General features: G+C 40.4%; 1 protein-coding gene across 7 annotated transcripts in view; it reads left to right on the top strand.

Moving 5' to 3' along the window:
- Positions 1-21,958, top strand: part of Not3 (CCR4-associated factor Not3) — a 106,814-nt gene that overhangs the window by 61,667 nt on the left and 23,189 nt on the right. For 5 of the 7 annotated variants that reach the window (XM_070105015.1, XM_070105016.1, XM_070105014.1 and 2 more), the window contains 4 exons: positions 3,888-4,061; positions 6,342-6,534; positions 12,928-12,990; positions 18,403-18,495. In XM_070105015.1, the coding sequence (XP_069961116.1) occupies positions 3,888-4,061; positions 6,342-6,534; positions 12,928-12,990; positions 18,403-18,495 (523 nt within the window). The remainder of the gene's footprint in view (positions 1-3,887; positions 4,062-6,341; positions 6,535-12,927; positions 12,991-18,402; positions 18,496-21,958) is intronic. The other 2 variants (XM_070105018.1, XM_070105017.1) reach the window with 1 other exon arrangement.

Here is a 21,958-nt window from a genome sequence, read left to right as displayed (position 1 = left end):
GCATTAAAAGCAATAAAAATGTAAAATAGACACATTACACTCATTACTTACCTCAGAATATTTGTAGTCTTAATGTAGGGTGAGAGGCGAGTAAATGAGACAGAGAGAGAGAGAGAATGAGTACAGGAGAGAGTAGTAGGTTCGTGAGTTTTGTAAACAAACCAGCTGGACATGTGTGCGTTTAGTTCATTCCACAAGCCGACTGAAAAAATGTCTCATATTTATGTTAATTTATTCTATTGTGAGTATATTTATCATGTTTATATGTTACGTAGCATGTTTATTATTTAATTTTGAAAAACAATATCACAGATGGACTAAGTAAAATGCCTATAGTAACGTTTTATGCGACATTTAATGCGCCTCAGAGTGATTATTATTGTGTGTTATTATTATTACCATAATAAGACACTCTTAATGATTTTAATGTGTACTTGCACAGTGTATAAGTTTACTTAGGTACAGGTACACATGAATATTATTATCAGAGTATATATAAAATATGAAATAACTTTAAAGCACTCAAAATTTTGGAAAGTTTCCAAACATAATGGAGACATGTGGTGCTCACGGAGAATGTAAACAAACTGGGTGGCATGCGCCGTATTAGATATGGAGCCATAATGAGAGTTTTGGTCATAATTTGAAATTGCCGTACTAGCAGAATGCTGTAAGGCGAAACACTGTGAAGCGGGGCAATACTGTACTACACAATACAATACTACATTGTGGCATTGGTAGGTAAAAGAGGAGTGAAAGTGAAGGAAATAAAGAAGAAAGAAGGTAGGTACTGGGTGATATAAGCAACTATTAGTAGAAAGATGGGATAAATAGGGTGCAGTCAGTGAGGGGGTTGACGAGGTATAAGATAAATTTAAAATTACAGTGCTAGAGTGTGCAGCAGAAGTTTGTGAATACAGGAGGATGGGTGTAGGTGGGAAGAGGAATGATTGGTGGGATGCTGAGGTAAGAATAATGGTAAGGGACGGGGAATGATATTTGGAAAGTAAAGTATATGGTATTGTGCCTTTTAAGTGGTGTGCTTTGATACTTGTGAAGGACTCTTGATCTATGGAATTGGAGCTACCCTTCCTTCATTTGCATCAGACTTGATTTCATCCCATTTCCCTGTTTGACACATGTGGGTTTAGCACTTGTCTATGAATATTATAATTGCACTAAGATGCTGTAATATATCTCCTCATTTAAATATTTTTAGCTTCATTGTAAAGAATATACTGTTCACTGCTGTACTGTGCTCCTTATAAATGTGCTGATTTTGTAGAAGTCTGCAAGAGGAAACTGGACAAGTATCTTCATCAGGTGCCAGATCATCCAGGCTGTGATGGATATGTGGGCCAGCAGGCCACAAGCAGCAGCAACAGCCTAGTTCAGGCTAGCATCAAGCGAGCCTGGCCTATGGCCAGCCTCGGGGGGTAGAAAGACTCTCGAAACTCATCGAAGGTATATCAAAGGTGTATGTATATGGATTTTTACTGCAGTGCTCTTGAAATGAATTACAATTATGAGTTTATATGAGGCCATTTTTCTTGTGGCTAAATAGAAACCAACCATAAAATTGGTTCCGGTCTACGACCACATTATCTCAGATCTGAAATACAAATACATAGCTCATCTTAAAAAAAATTTCCTGTACAGATATCATTTAAAGATAAAAGAGATAAAGATTTTATTTCTTTGCAAATGTTACAGTGTGTAAATACAATTCAGAGTTTTAAGTGCAGTACAAAGAAAGCCACTATCATGCTGGGGCATTTAGGGCATTAGTGGTATTAATGGTTTGTGAATACACCGGGATCTGTAAAATGATAACCTCCACCTCCCTGAGTTTATAGGTACAGTATGTAATGTGACTCCTGTCACCGACAGTATTCTTGCAAGATCAAGGTAAGGATGGGACCCTCGTGCAATATTTGGGAATCTTTATTGTGGAAATGTTTTGTCAGCCTGTGGCTTCTTCGGTTCAATACAGAGAGGAACAGTGTAAGTTGAGGGGTTTGAGGTAATCAGTCTCTGAGTCTGGAGTTAATGTGTTCAGTCTACAAATCTTAATAGACTGAACATATCAACTCCAGACTGAGGGATTGATTACCTCCAACTCTTCATCTTTCACTGTTCTCCTCTGTATTGGACTGGAGAAGCCACTGGCTGACAAATCGTTTCCATAATTAAGATTCCCAAATGCTGCACAAGTGTCTCATTATTCAACTTGTCAGTTTTCTAAATCATTTACATCACAGGAAGGAGGTGAGTGAACAGCTCTAGTTCTGCTTCATAATTTTATTTAGTGTAGAGTAATACATGTATATATATATATATAAATATTTACTGTAAATTGTTGATGAAATGTATTGATTTGCTATTATGTTTTGTGTAGATGGGTGCTTGTTTTTTTTTTTTTCTTCTTAATCTGGAAATTTAAAAATTTTAGTCATTTTTTGGAATTGGTAAATAATAATTAGGCTGCTGCTTTCACATATATTACTTTATCAAATACTTTGTACTTTGTTATTCTGTGTTATGGTTTCGGTATGTTTCTTGGGTTTATGTTGGTTTGGTACATTTCATACAAAAACTAAGAAAGCTAAACCAATAAAATTTACTCAGAATTGTAATATATTTAGGTATATTTCACTTTTCATTATCCAGATGCACTACCCCTTGCCATATATACATGCACACACATATACATACACTCACACGTGGGGGTTACCGATTGGCTGGATTTGAGTCCTGGAGGTGGGAAGTACAGTGCCTGCACTCTGAAGGAGTGGTAGAGATGCGTTACAGTTTTTGAGCTGTTGTGTCGGCAAGACAGCAACTGAGTGAATGATGATGAGAGTGTTTCTTCTTTTTTTGGGTCACCCTTCCTTGGTGGGAGATCGCCGATGTGCTAATAAAATAAAAAAGATAATACACGTGTAGGACACAGGGTGATTTTGAGGGTCAGATTTTTAAAACGATATGTCTTACATGTCACTTTTTTTTTAACATGCTAGCCGTCTCCCATCAAGGTAGGGTGACCCTAAAAAAGAAGAAACACACTCACCATCATTCACTCTATCATTGTCTTGCCAGGGACATGCAGATATGTCAGTTTAGATGTCCCTCTAAACAGCATGTATCTTAAACCCCTCCTTTTAACCCTTAAACTGTCCAAACATAGATCTACGTTCGCTTGCGTAGCGCTCCAAACGTAGATCTATGCTTATTACATGCTTTCAAATAGAGAAAATCAAGGTCAGAGTGCTACGCACATAAACGTAGATCTGCGTTTGGACAATTAACCCTTAAACGGTCCAAACGTATATATACGTTCACGCGCGTAGCGCCCCAAACGTATATATACGTTTTCTTTGTCATTCATTCAACATTGCCACAATAAGCCTGAGTCAGCTAGACATGAGAGAATGGGTGTGCGCACTCACTGTGCGCCATATTAAAATAATTGGGGATGCCTGGGTACCATATGCTCTTTTTTCCTTTTAAAAGAAAAGATTTTTTTTTTTTTTTTCTCAAAAAATTTGGGGCGCTACGCGAATGAACGTATATATACATTTGGACCGTTTAAGGGTTAAGAGTTAAGTGCAGGCATTGTACTTCCCACCTCCGGGACTCCAGTCCAACTAACCGGTTTCCCTGAATCCCTTCACACGGTATTACCCTGCTCACACTCCAACAGTATATACTGTATACAGTAGTGCAGTATACAGCACTGTATACAATGTATAAAATGATGCAAATATGCTGTTAAGGCCATTGCTGCAATTGAATTAGGTATCTCTAATATAAATTTGTCAAAAAATTTATTGATTCTCTTCACCACAGTTTATCACTTATTCACTCTCTTTCTCTGTGTCCATTAGCATGTGCTTGGCGGGAGCCACGACAGCACAGACGGGTCAACACCTTCCTCGGCGTGCGGGTCATCACCGGCCCCGTCCCCCGCCACCAACCATTCCAATGACCATGACGCACCCACCACACCTCACGATAAGAAGAGAAGCAGTAAAAATGAAGAGTCAAGATCGGTCAGTTCAGTAAGTACACATGACCGTACCAGCAGTTGTTCTCTCTGCCGTTGACTCCTCTTTAAATTAGTTTTTTTTTTTTTAGTTGATTTTTCAGATTAGGATTTTTTTTCAGTCGATTTTTTTCAGATTAGGGTTTTTTTAGTTGATTTTTTTTCAGATTAAGGTATTTTTATTTTTTCAGATTAGGTTTTTTAAGTTGATTTTTTCAGATTAGGTTTTTGTTTTACATTATTTTTTCAGGTTATGTTAGATTATTTTTTTTCAGAGTAGGGTTTTTTACTTGATTTTTTTAGATTAGGGTTTTTTATTTTTCTGATTAGGCTTTTATAAGTTGATTTTTTCAGATTAGGGTTTTTTACTTGATTTTTTCAGATCAAGGAAGTACAGTGCCTGCACTCTGAAGGAGGGGTGTTAATGTTGCAGTTTAAAAACTGTAGTGTAAAGCACCCTTCTGGCAAGACAGTGATGGAGTGAATGATGGTGAAAGTTTTTCTTTTTCGGGCCACCCTGCCTTGGTGGGAATCGGCCAGTGTGATAATAAAAAAAAAAAAATATTATTATTATTATTACTATTGTTATTGTTAGCTGTAGCAGAGGTGTTTAGTTCTTTGCGGTGTTCGGGAGTGGGCGCGTGGTGTCACCGTCTAGTACCTTTCCTGGTGGCCATTCCGGTGTGCAGTCGTGAATGGGTTTGCATTGTTTGTGCTGTGGTTTAGTAGCAAATGGTGAGCGGGCGGAGCGCTCGCCGCGCTGGGTGGTGGGGGGGCTGGCTGCCGGTTGTGGGGGTCGGGGGGAGGGTGGTGGGGACTCGCAGGTGGCTGGAAACTTAAATATGATTTGGCGGCTAGGAATTTGGTGGCTGGGAATTTGGCGGTTGGGAATTTGGTGGCTGGGAATTTGGCGGTTGGGAATTCGTGAATGTGTGAAGCCCGTGAAAGTTGAAAACGTGAATGTTGAGGGAGACCTGTAGTTATTGGATTTCTGCTATTTCTTGTGGGAAGGGTTAATTCGGCTAATGATGGTTTCGTCTAGCGATGAGCTCTCAGGAACGGATTGGTGTCATTACCTGGGGGTCCACTGTATATGTATTTTATTACTCCAGGGCGCGGGCGAGTGATCACCTGTGCCCTGGAGCGAACGGGTGGCAGGCGAGTGATTGCCCACCACACGTTCAGTTTGTGTTTTTACATTGAACTCTGTGTATCTCGTTCTGTCTCGTTTACTATTTCGTTAACTAGTTGGGTCTCATTGTCGATGGCATCTAAGCTTCTTACTTTAAGTGCCAAGTTAGAAATTATTAAACTTAGTGAACTGACTTCTTTGGGTTGTCCTAGGTTCTCTACATTTGTGCTGCTATGTATGATAATCTATGTAACTGTATTTGTGTATACCTGAATAAACTTACTACCAAGGTATGTCAGTGGCTGAGATAACAATCAAATTCAGTTACATATAGCAGTATGTGTGTAGAGAAGCTAGGATGACCCAAAAATGTCAGTGACTTACTGCTGACATGGAAAAACTTACACTGCCAGTCGCCTTTCACACATTCATATTAATATTTTAAAGTAAAGTAAGTGTGCGAGGGGCTTGGACTTCCAGCAGGCATGCATGAGCATGTTTGATAGGAGTGAATGGAGACAAATGGTTTTTAATACTTGACGTGCTGTTGGAGTGTGAGCAAAGTAACATTTATGAAGGGGTTCAGGGAAACCGGCAGGCCGGACTTGAGTCCTGGAGATGGGAAGTACAGTGCCTGCACTCTGAAGGAGGGGTGTTAATGTTGCAGTTTAAAAACTGTAGTGTAAAGCACCCTTCTGGCAAGACAGTGATGGAGCAAATGATGGTGAAAGTTTTTCTTTTTCGGGCCACCCTGCCTTGGTGGGAATCGGCCAGTGTGATAATAAAAAAAAAAATTATTATTATTATTATTATTATTATAGTGTGCTTGATCTGTAATTCATGTTTTTCTTATTTTTTAGTTATGAAGATTTTTCTATTATATTTTAAAATGTCTTTAAATCTAAAAGCATCGTGTTTTAAGCCTTAAACTGTCCAAACGTAGATCTACGTTCATGTGCGTAGCACTCCGACCTTGATTTTCCCCATTTGAAAGTATGTAAAAAAAAGTAGATCTACGTTCGGAGCCCCCCGCACGTGGATGTAGATCTATGTTTGGACAGTTTAAGGGTTAAAATATTTTTAAGGTATTTTATTCCAACATTGTTATTGTTAATTCTGAACTCCTTGGTTGTATACTGATACATTATAATTACCTCTTAACAGACGAGCCAGCCGGTAAAACCTTTGGTAGTAAGACCAACGACCAACAGCATCACAAACAACAGTACCCTAAATAGTAATAGTAGTAGTAATACCAATAACAGCAGCTCTGTGTCCTCCTCCATTGTTGTGGTCAACTCAAATTCATCATCCAAGGCCACACCACCTCCATCCACCCCTACAAAGCCTGTATCAGGTACGTTCATACGTCTCCTGTCACATACAGTGACATTTATCATACAGTGGGAGATGCACAACGTTATCAAAATGTTCTCTTCATCGTACCGCTTATATTTTTAACTGCCAAGTCTATCCGCTCACCAGGATTTCTCAGCTTGCTACAGAATATAAAGACACAATACCATGACTGGAACAGTATACTAATAATCCGCACATACGAGAGACAAGCTTAACATAATGTTTCAGTCTGATTTGGATCGTTTACAAGTCACACTATGACTTGTAAATAGTTTAAGTCAGACCAAAATGTCATCATAAGCTTCATCCTCTGTGCAGGTTATTTGTGTATTGTTTCAGTCACAATAATGTGACTTTTTGTTCTGTTTAGCGGAAGATATTGTAATTTTATCACATCGATTGTTTCCATATGATTTTTTCGTATTTTTTTTTTCGCTAGCTTTTTCCAGTTATTTTTTTTGTTGTTGACTTTTTATCACAACTATTCCCTGTGAAAAAAAAAAAAACTAGGTGGCCCAGTGGCTAACACAATAGTTTGGAGTTTTGAGACTCTCTGACCGCGGGTTTAAACCCCACCCGTGGTATGGTTTGTTTGCAATCGTGTCATTACAGTTTCACGAGTCATATTCCCTGTGATTATTTTCATTATAGCTGTGCAGCATATAATAGTGATTTTTTTTTTTTTTTCAACAAGTCAGCCGTCTCCCACCGAGGCAGGGTGACCCAAAAAGAAAGAAAATCCCCAAAAAGAAAATACTTTCATCATTCAACACTTTCACCTCACTCACACATAATCACTGTTTTTGCAGAGGTGCTCAGAACACAACAGTTTAGAAGCATATACGTATAAAGATACACAACATACCCCTCCAAACTGCTAATATCCCGAACCCCTCCTTTAGAGTGCAGGCATTGTACTTCCCATTTCCAGGACTCAAGTCCGGCTATATAAAAATAACCGGTTTCCCTGAATCCCTTCACTAAATATTACCCTGCTCACACTCTCACAGATCGTCAGGTCCCAAATACCATTCATCTCCATTCACTCCTATCGAACACGCTCATGCACGCCTGCTGGAAATCCAAGCCCCTCGCCCACAAAACCTCCTTTACCCCTTCCTTCCAACCTTTTCGATGACGACCCCTACCCCGCCTTCCTTCTCCTACAGATTTAAATGCTCTCCATGTCATTCTACTTTGATCCATTCTTTCTAAATGACCAAACCACCTCAACAACCCCTCTTCAGCCCTCTGACTAATACTTTTATTAACTCCACACCTTCTCCTAATTTCCACACTCCGAATTTTCTGCATAATATTTACACCACACATTGCCCTTAGCCAGGACATCTCCACTGCCTCCAACTGCCTCCTCGCTGCTGCATTCACAACCCAAGCTTCACACCCATATAAGAGTGTTGGTAGAAGTATATACGTATAAAAATACACAATATATCCCTCCAAACTGTCAATATCCCAAACCCCTCCTTTAGTGATATTGCATTATTATTCTGATAATTTTTGATTTGTGAACACACTACCTTTATTTTGAGAGACCATAATTTTTTTAAAAACTATTAGGGAAGAACGTTTGTAATGCAGGAATCATAGAAGTATGAGTTTATAAATGAAGTTATTTTTTGTTATCTCTACCTTGGATGTTAGTACATTCATGAAAATTGTCTAATATTAAATTTTGGAAAGTTCTCTGAACCTGTTTTTCCCATCAACGCTCATGTTATAATCAGACTTGCATTTCCCAGCCATAATATTTTGTATCAAACTTCATTCTTTAATGAATTTAAAAACAGCATCCAGTTGTCAGATGAGTCCCTCTCTCTTCCCTTCCCTTCCCTCCTCTTTTTCCCCTACTCCTCCTTCCTCCCGCTTTCTCTCTCATAATTCTTTTTACCTCCCTGTCTCGCATTCTCTTCCTCTTATAGTGGGAGGAAGGGTGGCAGAGTAAAGCAGCAGTAACAGTAACTCCCCTCCCCTCTCTCTACCATTGTATCTGACATAACACTAATAATGCTTACACAAATAACCCGCACAGGAGAGGGGAGCTTACAACAACGTTTCGGTCCGACTTGGACCATTGATAAAGTCACAGCCCAAGTTGGACCGAAACATCGTCGTAAGCCCTCTCCTATGTGTGGGTTATCTGTGTATTGTTCCAGTCATGGTATTGTGCCTTTTTGTTAGTTATTTAATAATGCTTAATATGCTATATGTATTGTTACATTTAGTGGCTTTGCGAAGGTAGTGGAGATTTTTGCATGCCTGGATTTTGTAGTGGGAATGAAGGGTAGTTGAGTAAGGTAATCTAAGCCTCTGTACCTCAGCTACTGACTATGTTTTACACACTGTCATCCACCATATGCCTGGGTTGTGTAGTGGGAAAGGAAGATAGTTGAGTAAGATCTGAGCCTTTGTACCTCAGCTACTGACCATTTTTCCAGAGGCCAAAGTCATTTTTTCAGAGAGGCTTAAGTCTCATTTTTCCAGAGAGCCGTAAGTCTTTTTTTTTTTTTTTTTTTTTTTTTTTTTTTTTTCATATTTTAGCTCATTCCCTTGAATCGAGGCTCCAGTATGGATATGCTCCTTTGGGCGTCGCAGTTATTTTGTTTTTATTGAGGGTGCTTTGGGGGGTCAACACCCCCGTGGCTTGGTCCATGACCAGGCCTCATGGTGGATCAAGGCCTGATGTACCAGGCTGTTACTGCTGGCTTTGCACAAACCAGTGTGAAAACCACAGCCCAGCTGGTCAGGTACTGACTTCAGGTGCCTGACCAGCTCCCTCTTGAAGTCAGCTGGGGGTCTATTGGTAATCTCCCTTATGTACCCTGCATATTTTATAAATGGTTGAGCATAATCACTGTTTTTGCAGAGGTGCCCAGAATACAACAGTTTAGAATAATGCTATCGTTTGTATTTAGGAAACTGGTTTGTGATAATGTTTATATCTAGGTCTTTTATTGGGGTTAAACTCCAACAGCCACTTAATCAAACATTTTGAAATCTGTGCAGGTTCTCCAGCAGACTTCTGCCAACCTTTTCCATTTTCATACTCATTATTTTGGAATCATCTGTAAACGAGGACATTAGGAGTTGATGCCTGTTGTTGCATCATCACTGTACACCAAAAACAGTATAGGGCACAACACAGCTCTGTGGAACTCCTTGAGTACACTCCCATCCCATCCTGATACCTTATCCTTACACCGTGTCTGACTGTGAGAGTAGCGTAATTAATGACAATGTTAAAGTTTTTCTTTTTACTCAGTAATAACCCACATGGAGACAGAAACACAGATGATTAATTGATCTGCAGATTTCAATCCTTCTGGGATCCTCTTCAGCAGAGGATCCCAGAAAGGAATTGAAATATACAGATCAATTAATCTTCTGTTTCTGTCTCCATGTGAGTTATTGAGCATTGACAAGTATTCATTACATTGTAGTTTTCTTCTTTTTTTTTTTTATTATTAACACATCGACCTTCTCCCACCAAGGCAGGGTGGCCTGATAAAGAAAAACTTTCATCATCATTCCCTCCATCACTTGCCAGAGGCGTACTTACACTACAGTTATAAAACTGCAACATTAACACTCCTCCTTCAGGGTGCAGACACTGTACTTCCCATCTCCAGGATTCAAGTCCGGCCTGCTGGTTTCCCTGACTCCCTTCATAAATGTTACCCTGCTCACACTCCAACAGCACGTCAAGTCCTAAAAATCATTTGTCTCCATTCCCTCCTATCTAATGCTCACACATGCTTGCTGGAAGTCTAAGTCCCTTCAACCTATCCTAGGCCGACCCCTACCTCGCCTTACCTCCACTACAGATTTATACACTCTCGAAGTCATTCTTTTTCGTTCCATTCTCTCTACATGTCCAAACCACCTCAACAACCTCTCCACAGCCCTCTGGATAATAGTTTTGGTAATCCCGCACCTTCTAATTTCCAAACTATGAATTCTCTTCATTATATTCACATCACACATTGCCGTTTAGACATGACATCTCCACTGCCTCCAGCCTTCTCCTTGTTGCAACATTCACCACCCATGTTTTACACCCATATAAGAGTGTTGGTATAACTATACTCTCATCCATTCCCCTCTTTTCTTCCATGGACAAAGTTCTTTGTCTCCACAGACTCCTAAGTGCACCAATCACCTTTTTTCCCTCATCAATTCTATGATTCACCTCATCTTGCATAGACCCATCTTCTGACACGTCCACTCCTAAATACCTGAAAACATTCGCCTCCATACTCTCTCCCTTCAGTCTGATATCCTATCTTTCGTCACTGAATTTTTTTGTTATCTTCATCACCATACTCTTTCCTATATTCACTTTTAATTTTCTTCTTTTGCATACCCTCCCAAACTCGTCCAAAAACCCTCTACAACTACTCTTAAGAATCTCACAAAAGGACAGTGTCATCAGCAAAGAGCAACTGTGACAACTCCCACTTTGTATTAGACTCTTAATCTTTTAACCCCACACCTCTTGCCAGCACCTGAGCATTCACTTCTCTTACAACCCCATCTATAAATATATTGAACAACCATGGTGACATCACACATCCTTGTCTAAGACCTACTTTTACTGGGAAATGATCTCCCTCTCTCCTTCATACTCTAACCTGAGCCTCAGAATCCTAGTAAAAACTCGTCACTGCTTTCAGTAACCTACCTCCTATTCCATACATTTGCAACATCTACCACATTGCCCCCCTATTCATCCTGTCATATTTTTTTTTTTTTTTTCAACAAGTCGGCCGTCTTCCACCGAGGCAGGGTGACCCAAAAAAGAAAGACAATCCCCAAAAAGAAAATATTTTCATCATCATTCAACACTTTCACCACACTCACACATTATCACTCTGTTTGCAGAGGTGCTCAGAATACAACAGTTTAGAAGCATACACAACATATCCCTCCAAACTGCCATTTCCAAATCCATGAATGCCACAAAAGCCTCTTTACCCTTATCTAAATGCTGTTCACCTATATGTTTCACTATAAACACTTGGTCTACACACCCCTACCTTACCTAAAGCCTCCTTGTTCATCTATCCTACTCTCTGTCTTACTCTTAATTCTTTTAATAATAACTCTACCATACACTTTACTAGGTATACTCAACAGACTTCATCTTTCAACAAACCAGCCATATCCCACCAAGGCAGGGTGACCCAGAAAGAAAAAACACAAGTTTCTCTTTTTAACTTTAGTAATGTATACAGGAGAAGGGCTTACTAGCCCATTGCTCATGGCATTTTAATTGGCTTTTGCAACACTTGTGGCTTACGGAGGAGAGGGTTTCTTATTTGGGTCAGCCTGCCAAGGTGGAAGATGGCCAGCGTGTTAAAAGAAAAACATAATAATTTTGTAGTGTCCACTTGTTGAAGCATTTATTACCTCTTGCAATTCATTTCATTTATGTACCAGTCTCTGATATGTTTCATATGGAAGATCGAGCCTCCACTACTACTTGCACTGAATGATTCATACAAATTTATCATTTCCATTAAAAATGAATTTAATAATTCAAAGGTCTCATTATCCAGAGCAATGGAGCTACTGTCCTTTTGGATTAGACCTTATTGCCTCCCATGCTCCAGGTGCTGTATGACCCCTGGGGGTCTAGCACATCCCTGTGGTTATAATAACTCATTACTGCTCTTATGTTGTATCATGACATCATGCTTATTATTGTTAAAACTGTTGATGTAGTTGCTACAACCAGACATGAGGTTGTCATTGTATTTTAGCAGCAAGATGAGTGCCAGTGGGTGATCCTTTCCTTAACTGTTTTGTTACAACTGTCTCATCCTGCCAGACCATAGTGCTGGTGGGGTTAGGACCCATTGCAAGACATTTGTAAAACTCCAGGCCAGTGTGTAAGTCCCTGGGCCAGCTGGCCCAGTGGCCCTTGCCAACCTCCCTCTGATGTATGAATATACCTAGTTGGATGAATCTTATTGTAACCAGCTGGCCCAGTGGCCCTTGCCAACCTCCCTCTGATGTATGAATATACCTAGTTGGATGAATCTTATTGTAACCAGCTGGCCCAGTGGTTTATGCACTGGCCTGGAGTTTTACGACTCGCCTGCCATGGGTTCTATCTCCACCCATAGCATGGTTTGTTTGCAATCGTGTTATACGATTTCATGAGTCATCCTGTCAGTTGAATGTCCTGAAGAAAGTGGACATGAATTCATTCACTTAAGTCCACCTCAAGTTGTGGATAATCATTTGCCTTCTTAGTACAAGCTGGATGCCCACTGGTTAATATCCATGTCTGACTTTCCCAGGGACTTCCAGATTTTGGAGCCCACTCTTCCTGATGCTGTTTTCCTTTTGTCTCTGCTTCCCACAGAGAGATGGCCCAGCGTTGGACTTCCTCCATTCAGCGACAGACTTGTTTGTGAAGAGTCCTGTTGTAGGTAGAAGGATGTCTTATGTATCACCTTCCAGTTTTTATATCTTGCTTCGTCTACCTGCCTCCTAGAAGTAATAGTGTGCATGTTCTAGCTCTCTCTCTCTCTCTCTCAAGCTATGTTATCTTATTTCTGTATATGAGTGTGTAAAAAATACCACAGTGAAAAAATAAACAGGAAAACCTGAGGTTTTTTCGTATGTTTATGCACACATCTTTAGAGGAAAAGATGTGTGAGTGCACAAAAGTGATTTTATTTTTTTCACTGGTATTTTTTTATATTTGCAATCATGTGCTTTATTGTGATTTCTCCAAATTCTATCTATGTATGTATCTATATCTACCTATATATATATAGCTATATATATTTATCTAGTTCTATTTATATATATATATTATATTTATATATTTGTATCAGTATCTATATCCTCTATATCTTTTTCATACATGATGACAGTGGTAACATTGGAAGCAGTAATAGATGTGGTTGAAGTAGGAGTAATAGGTGTAGTAGCACCAGTAGTACATGTACTAGTAGGAGCAATACGTGTAGTAGTAGCAGTAATATATGTAGTAGTTGTAACAACAAATATTCATGTTAGAAGCGGTGTGGAGATGGTTGGTACTTGTGGTTTGTTGTGTTTGTGGTTTTGGTTTGATGAGGTGTTTGCTGGTGGTTGTGGTTGATAGTGGTTGTGGTTGATAGTGGTGGTTGTTCCGTGTAATTTTTTCAATATGTCTCAATTTTATTTCACTGTTTTTGGTGACTGGCATTGAGAGCTGAATGAAAGAATTATATATTTGTGTGTGTGCGCACATGTGCGCTCTCATGGGTGTGTATGCACATGTGCACTCTCGTGGGTGTGTATGCACGTGTGCACTCTCGTGGGTGTGTATGCACGTGTGCACTCATGGGTGTGTATGCACATGTGCACTCTCGTGGGTGTGTATGCACGTGTGCACTTTCGTGGGTGTGTATGCACATGTGCACTCTCGTGGGTGTGTATGCACGTGTGCACTTTCGTGGGTGTGTATGCACGTGTGTGTGTTGATTTTTTTTTTTTTTTTTTTTTTTTTTCAACAAGTCGGCCGTCTCCCACCGAGGCAGGGTGACCCAAAAAAAGAAAGAAAATCCCCAAAAAGAAAATACTTTCATCATCATTCAACACTTTCACCACACTCGCACATTATCACTGTGTGTGTGTGTTGATATATTTATATATTTCTTTCTTGTGTCACCCTGCCTTAGTGGGAGACAGCCAGTGCATTTAAAAAATACTTTTTTTTTATTATGTTGACACTTTTCCCAGACAGGCCATGTATTGTGAGGACAGACAGTATACTGGCTGTCTTTGCATATAACCTCAGTGCAAATACAGTCTCCTGTCTATCCTCCCAATATACTGTTGTTTTCCTCTGCTTTACATTTGACAGGACTCAGGCTAAGAGTTATTGCTTGTATTGTACAAGCTAAGAGAGAGCTCTTCTGCTACTTAAGCTCATTAACCCTTTCACTGTCACGACCCCAGAAATTAAGAGTGCTCACTGCATATTTGAGAGTGCGGGGCTTAAAATTTAGATCTGCCTGAGCAGCACTAGCATCAGTGATGTAGATGTACATGGGAGACAGTGAAAGGGTTAGTGCATAGCTGAAACTGTCTTTTTGTTATAGAGTTATGTTAATTATCATACATGTAGAGTTTATGTATAGGTGAGCCCCACTTATACAGCAGGTTAGGTTCTGGGCAACCACTGTAATGTGAAAATTGCTGTAAAGTGAAACATAGCCTTTTTTTTTTTTCACTTTCAAATGCTTATAAAAGCCTGATAACATGTTTACAGCCTTTTTTTTCACTTTCAAATGCTTATAAAAGCCTGATAACATGTTTACAGCCTTTTTTTTTCACTTTCAAATGCTTATAAAAGCCTGATAACATGTTTACAGCCTTTTTTTTTTCACTTTCAAATGCTTATAAAAGCCTGATAACATGTTTACAGCCTTTTTTTTTCACTTTCAAATGCTTATAAAAGCCTGATAACATGTTTACAGCCTTTTTTTTTTTCACTTTCAAATGCTTATAAAAGTCTGATAACATGTTTACACCATCATATATTAAGTGAACAGTAGAGCTAGATCTAAAAAATGCATATACAGTACACACATTACGTTCCTTAAAATATTTTCATCTTCAGCTTATAGGGAGAGGTGAATATATTTTTTGTAGGAAGATATGTTAGTGTAAATATATTTCCAGGCTTCTATATGCATTTGAACGTGAAGAAAGATTATGTTTCACTTGATGCGATTTTCGCTTTACAGCAGTAGTCCGCGACCTAACCTGCTGCATAAGTAGGGCCCTACAATAGCCTGGAACCTAACCTGCTGTATAAGTGGGGCCCTGCAGTGGCTCAGAACCTAACCTGCTGTATAAGCAGGGCCCTACAATAGACTGGAACCTAACCTGCTGTGTAAGTGGGGTCCTACTGTAGCCCAGAACCTAAACTGGCGTATAAGCGGGAGCCCTTTTGTACTGATGATTACCCATCTTGTGGTATAATGTCTGTCTTCTGGCCTTTCTTGAAGTTGAGCCTCATGAGAGCATTGACAACAGTGACCTTGAATACACCATTAAGGTCAATGGCATCTCTCCGGTGCTGTGCTGAAATGACTGAGAACTAACCTGCTGTATAAGCGAGGCTCTACAGTAGCCCAGAACCTAACCTACTGTATAAGTGAGACCCTACAGTAGCCCATAATATAAACTGCTGTATAAGCGAGGCTCTACAGTAGCCCAGAACCTAACCTGCTGTATAAGTGAGACCCTACAGTAGCCCATAATATAACCTGCTGTATAAGTGAGGCTCTACAGTAGCCCATAATATAACCTGCTGTATAAGTGAGGCTCTACAGTAGCCCAGAACCTAACCTGCTGTATAAGTGAGACCCTACAGTAGCCCATAATATAACCTGCTGTATAAGTGAGGCCCTACAGTAGCCCAGAACATAACCTGCTGTCCCAAACCATACCCCCGGCCGGGATTGAACCCGGCCGGGGGTATGGTTTGTTTGCAAGCATCGAACTTAAGCTAAAAGAATCCTTTAGGAGTCAGGAATCGCGGGAAGAACTAAAAGCCATAAATGAAATCGAAAGAAACCCAAAGTATTTCTTCTATGCCAAATCAAAATTGAGAACAACGTCCAGTATTGGGCCCCTACTTAAACAAGATGGGTCCTACACAGATGACAGCAAGGAAATGAGTGAGCTACTCAAGTCCCAATATGACTCAGTTTTTAGCAAGCCGCTAACCAGACTGAGAGTCGAAGATCAAAATGAATTTTTTATGAGAGAGCCACAAAATTTGATTAACACAAGCCTATCCGATGTTATCCTGACGCCAAATGACTTCGAACAGACGATAAATGACATGCCCATGCACTCTGCCCCAGGGCCAGACTCATGGAACTCTGTGTTCATCAAGAACTGCAAGAAGCCCCTATCACAAGCCTTTTCCATCCTATGGAGAGGGAGCATGGACACGGGGGTCGTCCCACAGTTACTAAAAACAACAGACATAGCCCCACTCCACAAAGGGGGCAGTAAAGCAACAGCAAAGAACTACAGACCAATAGCACTAACATCCCATATCATAAAAATCTTTGAAAGGGTCCTAAGAAGCAAGATCACCACCCATCTAGAAACCCATCAGTTACACAACCCAGGGCAACATGGGTTTAGAACAGGTCGCTCCTGTCTGTCTCAACTATTGGATCACTACGACAAGGTCCTAAATGCACTAGAAGACAAAAAGAATGCAGATGTAATATATACAGACTTTGCAAAAGCCTTCGACAAGTGTGACCATGGCGTAATAGCGCACAAAATGCGTGCTAAAGGAATAACAGGAAAAGTCGATCGATGGATCTATAATTTCCTCACTAACAGAACACAGAGAGTAGTCGTCAACAGAGTAAAGTCCGAGGCAGCTACGGTGAAAAGCTCTGTTCCACAAGGCACAGTACTCGCTCCCATCTTGTTCCTCATCCTCATATCCGACATAGACAAGGATGTCAGCCACAGCACCGTGTCTTCCTTTGCAGATGACACCCGAATCTGGATGACAGTGTCTTCCATTGCAGACACTGCAAGGCTCCAGGCGGACATCAACCAAATCTTTCAGTGGGCTGCAGAAAACAATATGAAGTTCAACGATGAGAAATTTCAATTACTCAGATATGGTAAACACGAGGAAATTAAATCTTCATCAGAGTACAAAACAAATTCTGGCCACAAAATAGAGCGAAACACCAACGTCAGAGACCTGGGAGTGATCATGTCGGAGGATCTCACCTTCAAGGACCATAACATTGTATCAATCGCATCTGCTAGAAAAATGACAGGATGGATAATGAGAACCTTCAAAACTAGGGAGGCCAAGCCCATGATGACACTCTTCAGGTCACTTGTTCTATCTAGGCTGGAATATTGCTGCACACTAACAGCACCTTTCAAGGCAGGTGAAATTGCCGACCTAGAAAATGTACAGAGAACTTTCACGGCGCGCATAACGGAGATAAAACACCTCAATTACTGGGAGCGCTTGAGGTTCCTAAACCTATATTCCCTGGAATGCAGGAGGGAGAGATACATGATTATATACACCTGGAAAATCCTAGAGGGACTAGTACCGAACTTGCACACGAAAATCACTCACTACGAAAGCAAAAGACTTGGCAAACGATGCACCATCCTCCCAATGAAAAGCAGGGGTGTCACTAGCACGTTAAGAGACCATACAATAAGTGTCAGGGGCCCGAGACTGTTCAGCTGCCTCCCAGCACACATAAGGGGGATTACCAACAGACCCCTGGCAGTCTTCAAGCTGGCACTGGACAAGCACCTAAAGTCAGTTCCTGATCAGCCGGGCTGTGGCTCGTACGTTGGTTTGCGTGCAGCCAGCAGCAACAGCCTGGTTGATCAGGCTCTGATCCACCAGGAGGCCTGGTCACAGACCGGGCCGCGGGGGCGTTGACCCCCGGAACTCTCTCCAGGTAAACTCCAGGTGTCATTACGATTTCTTAAGTCATAACCTGCTGTATAAGCAAGGCCCTACAGTAGCCCAGAACCTAACCTGCTGTATAAGCGAGGTCCTACAGTAGCCCAGAACCTAACCTGCTGTATAAGCGAGGTCCTACAGTAGCCCAGAACCTAACCTGCTGTATAAGCGAGGTCCTACAGTAGCCCGGAACCTAGCCTGCTGTATAAGCGAGGCCCTCCTAGACTGCCACTGTGTCCTCAGAACTGTACACATAATTTATTACTTTTAGAAAAGTATCTTAACTGTAAAGTTTGCCAAATAAAGCTTGACTAATTTCTAGCTTATTGTATATTTAATTGTATTGTTCTTTTCTTCCAGGTTCAGCCTCTCAAACTACTCCAAACAACAGTAACACAAGTTCAGGAACTTCCAATCATTTAATCACCTCAACTTCACAACACAATAGTACAGGTCAGTTCAAGTTCAGTGTTTTGATGTTGAAGATGACAACAGTGGTGTATGGTGGTTATTGTCACAGTGTGTGTTGTGTACTGCCATGCTGAACCAACTACTCTGGCATAAGTATTACTCAGAACAACTGTCACAGTGTGTGTTGTGTGCTGCCATGCTGAACCAACTACTCTGGCATAAGTATTACTCAGAACAACTGTCACAGTGTGTGTTGTGTACTGCCATGCTGAACCAACTACTCTGGCATAAGTATTACTCAGAACAACTGTCACAGTGTGTGTTGTGTGCTGCCATGCTGAACCAACTACTCTGGCATAAGTATTACTCAGAACAACTGTCACAGTGTGTGTTGTGTGCTGCCATGCTGAACCAACTACTCTGGCATAAGTATTACTCAGAACAACTGTCACAGTGTGTGTTGTGTACTGCCATGCTGAACCAACTACTCTGGCATAAGTATTACTCAGAACAACTGTCACAGTGTGTGTTGTGTACTGCCATGCTGAACCAACTACTCTGGCATAAGTATTACTCAGAACAACTGTCACAGTGTGTTGTGTACTGCCATGCTGAACCAACTACTCTGGCATAAGTATTACTCAGAACAACTGCCACAGCATTTCGTAACAGGGGACAGAAAAGTTAGTTTCCCATTATGATCCATGATTATGAATGGGGTTAATGTTTGTGAGTTTGCAGTCTCTGTCTGTGCCATAGTTCTATGGGTTTGCAGTCTCTGTCCATGCCTTACTTCTAAGGGTTTGCAGTCTCTGTCCATGCCATAGTTCTATGGGTTTGCAGTCATTGTCCATGCCATAGTTCTAAGGGTTTGCACCATATAAAAATAATCCTGCCCCATGCAGTGCATAATGGGGGGAAAACCTGCAACCGTGTTTTTGGTTTAAAATGGTGACTTTGCAGTGTATTTTTGGATTTTCTTGTGGTTGTATTCTTGGTTTCTTGATCTCATTTGATATAATGGAAGGTATATTACAGAAGTTGAAATGATTTTGATTGGTTTCAGGACAAAGTACAGTGGACCCCCGGTATTTGATATTAATCCGTTCCTGAGAGCTCATCGAATACCGAAAATATCGAAAACCGAATAAATTTTTCTCATAAGAAATAATGGAAATCAAATTAATCAATGCAAGACACCCAAAAGTATGAAAAAAAAAAATTTACTACATGAAATATTAAGTTTAATGCAATAGAATAATTACAATAACAATAAAATAATTGACACTTACCCTTAACCCTTTGACTGTCGAAGGGCCCAATCCTGAAGTTGCTCCTGGTGTCGCAAAATATTTGAAAAAAAAAATTTATTTTTTCTTATGAAATGATAGAGAATCTTTTCCCGATTGTAAAGACACCAAAAAAACGAAATTTGATGGAAAACTGACGGAATTACGCTCTCGTGAAGTTAGCGACTTCGGCGATATTTAAAAATCGGCAATTTCGCCCACTTTGAGCCCTATTTTCGGCTAATTCCGTTATTCCAGTCAACCAAACTCATAACTATTTCTTCAGAACTCTATTTTTTCTATCGATTGAGCACAAGAAACTGCCCATTTACCGATTTCAACTACCCAATAACATGGTCAGAAATTTGCAATTTGGCCAATTTCACGAAAATTAAAAAATACGACAATTTCAAAATAAGGTCCAGAATGAACAATGCAGACATTCCTGGCTCTAAAATAAGATTTTCTTTGTTCATCAGTCATGTCTCCAGGTCCCTGTGATATTACTCTTGCTTTTTATTTTGAAATTTTATTCAAACAAAAAATAGAAGATTTACTGTTATGCAGACTACTGCAATACTGTAATAATTGTAAAAATTACATCAACCCATTCATGACTGCGTATTAGAATGGCTATTTGGACATTTATTGGACAATGACATCATTTGTTTACTTTTGAACATCGGCAAAAATCAAACATTTCCTGTACTTTGTGCTCCATTTCCAGGTTCTTTTTATAGTAAAATTAATCAAAATCACCTCCATTTCTATAATATAGTTTCCATTCTATCAAATGAGACCATGAAAACGAGAATACAACCACAAATACTATACGAAAATAGACCACAAAGTCGGCATTTTAATTAAAAAAAACGGTCGGAGTTTTTTTTTTCTCATTATGCACTGCGTGCTCCAGGATTTTTTTTATGTGGTGCACACTGACCACACAGACCCATTCTCTCACATGTGGGCCTACTAGCTTTCTCCTGCCTGATTTGAAGCCACTAGAATTTATGAGTATATATACGTCAAACACGGTACCTCACAAACGTATATATACGGCCGTGACAGTCAAAGGGTTAATGAAGATCTGGTGATGATTGATGGGATAGGAGGAGGGGAGAGTGTGGATGGTGTTAGTGTTTAGAAGGGGTATCCCCTTCCATTAGGACTTGAGGTAGCAAGTCCTTTTCCGGGGTTACTTCCCTTCTTCTTTTAATGCCACTAGGACCAGCTTCAGAGTCACTGGATTTCTGTCGCACAACATATCTGTCCATAGTGGCCTGTACCTCCCGTTTCTTTATGACATTCCTAAAGTGTTTCACAACATTGTCAGTGTAATAGTCACCAGCACTGTTTGCAGTAGCTGTGTTAGGGTGATTGTCATCAAAAAAGGTTTGCACTTTAAGCCACATTGCACACATTTCCTTAATCTTTGAAGTAGGCAACTTCTTCAATTTCTCTATCCCCTCCTCCAAAGCAGTTTCCTCAAGTGTGGCCTCTTGCTGTTGAAGATGATCTATCAGCTCATCAGTGGTTAGTTCTTCACGGTCCTCCTCCACCAACTCTTCCACATCCTCCCCACTAACCTCCAACCCCAAGGACTTCCCCAATGCCACAATGGATTCCTCAACTGGCATAGGATTTTCAGGGTTAGCCTCAAATCCTTCAAAATCCCTTTTGTCTACACATTCTGGCCACAGTTTTTTCCAAGCAGAGTTCAAGGTCCTCTTAGTCACTCCCTCCCAAGCCTTACCTATAAGGTTTATACAATTGAGGATATTAAAGTGACCCTTCCAAAACTCTTTTAGAGTCAGTTGAGTTTCTGTGGTCACTACAAAGCACTTTTGAAACATAGCTTTTGTGTACAGTTTCTTGAAGTTGGAAATGACCTGCTGGTCCATGGGCTGCAGGAGAGGAGTGGTATTAGGAGGCAAAAACTTGACCTTAATGAAGCTCATGTCCCCAGAAAGTCGCTCTGCCAAGTCTGTAGGATGACCAGGGGCATTGTCTAATACCAGGAGGCACTTAAGGTCTAATTTCTTTTCAGTTAGGTAATTTTTCACAGTGGGGGCAAATGCTTGGTGTAACCAGTCATAGAAAAAGTCCCTAGTGACCCATGCCTTACTGTTTGCCCTCCACAGCACACACAAATTAGCCTTGAGGACATTGTTTTTCCTAAACACTCTGGGAGTTTCAGAGTGATACACCAATAA

This window comes from Cherax quadricarinatus, chromosome 96, assembly GCF_038502225.1.
Source record: "Cherax quadricarinatus isolate ZL_2023a chromosome 96, ASM3850222v1, whole genome shotgun sequence".
NCBI lineage: Eukaryota > Metazoa > Arthropoda > Malacostraca > Decapoda > Parastacidae > Cherax > Cherax quadricarinatus.
Note: the sequence above shows the minus strand (reverse complement) of the source record. Positions and strands in the feature narration are given on the sequence as shown.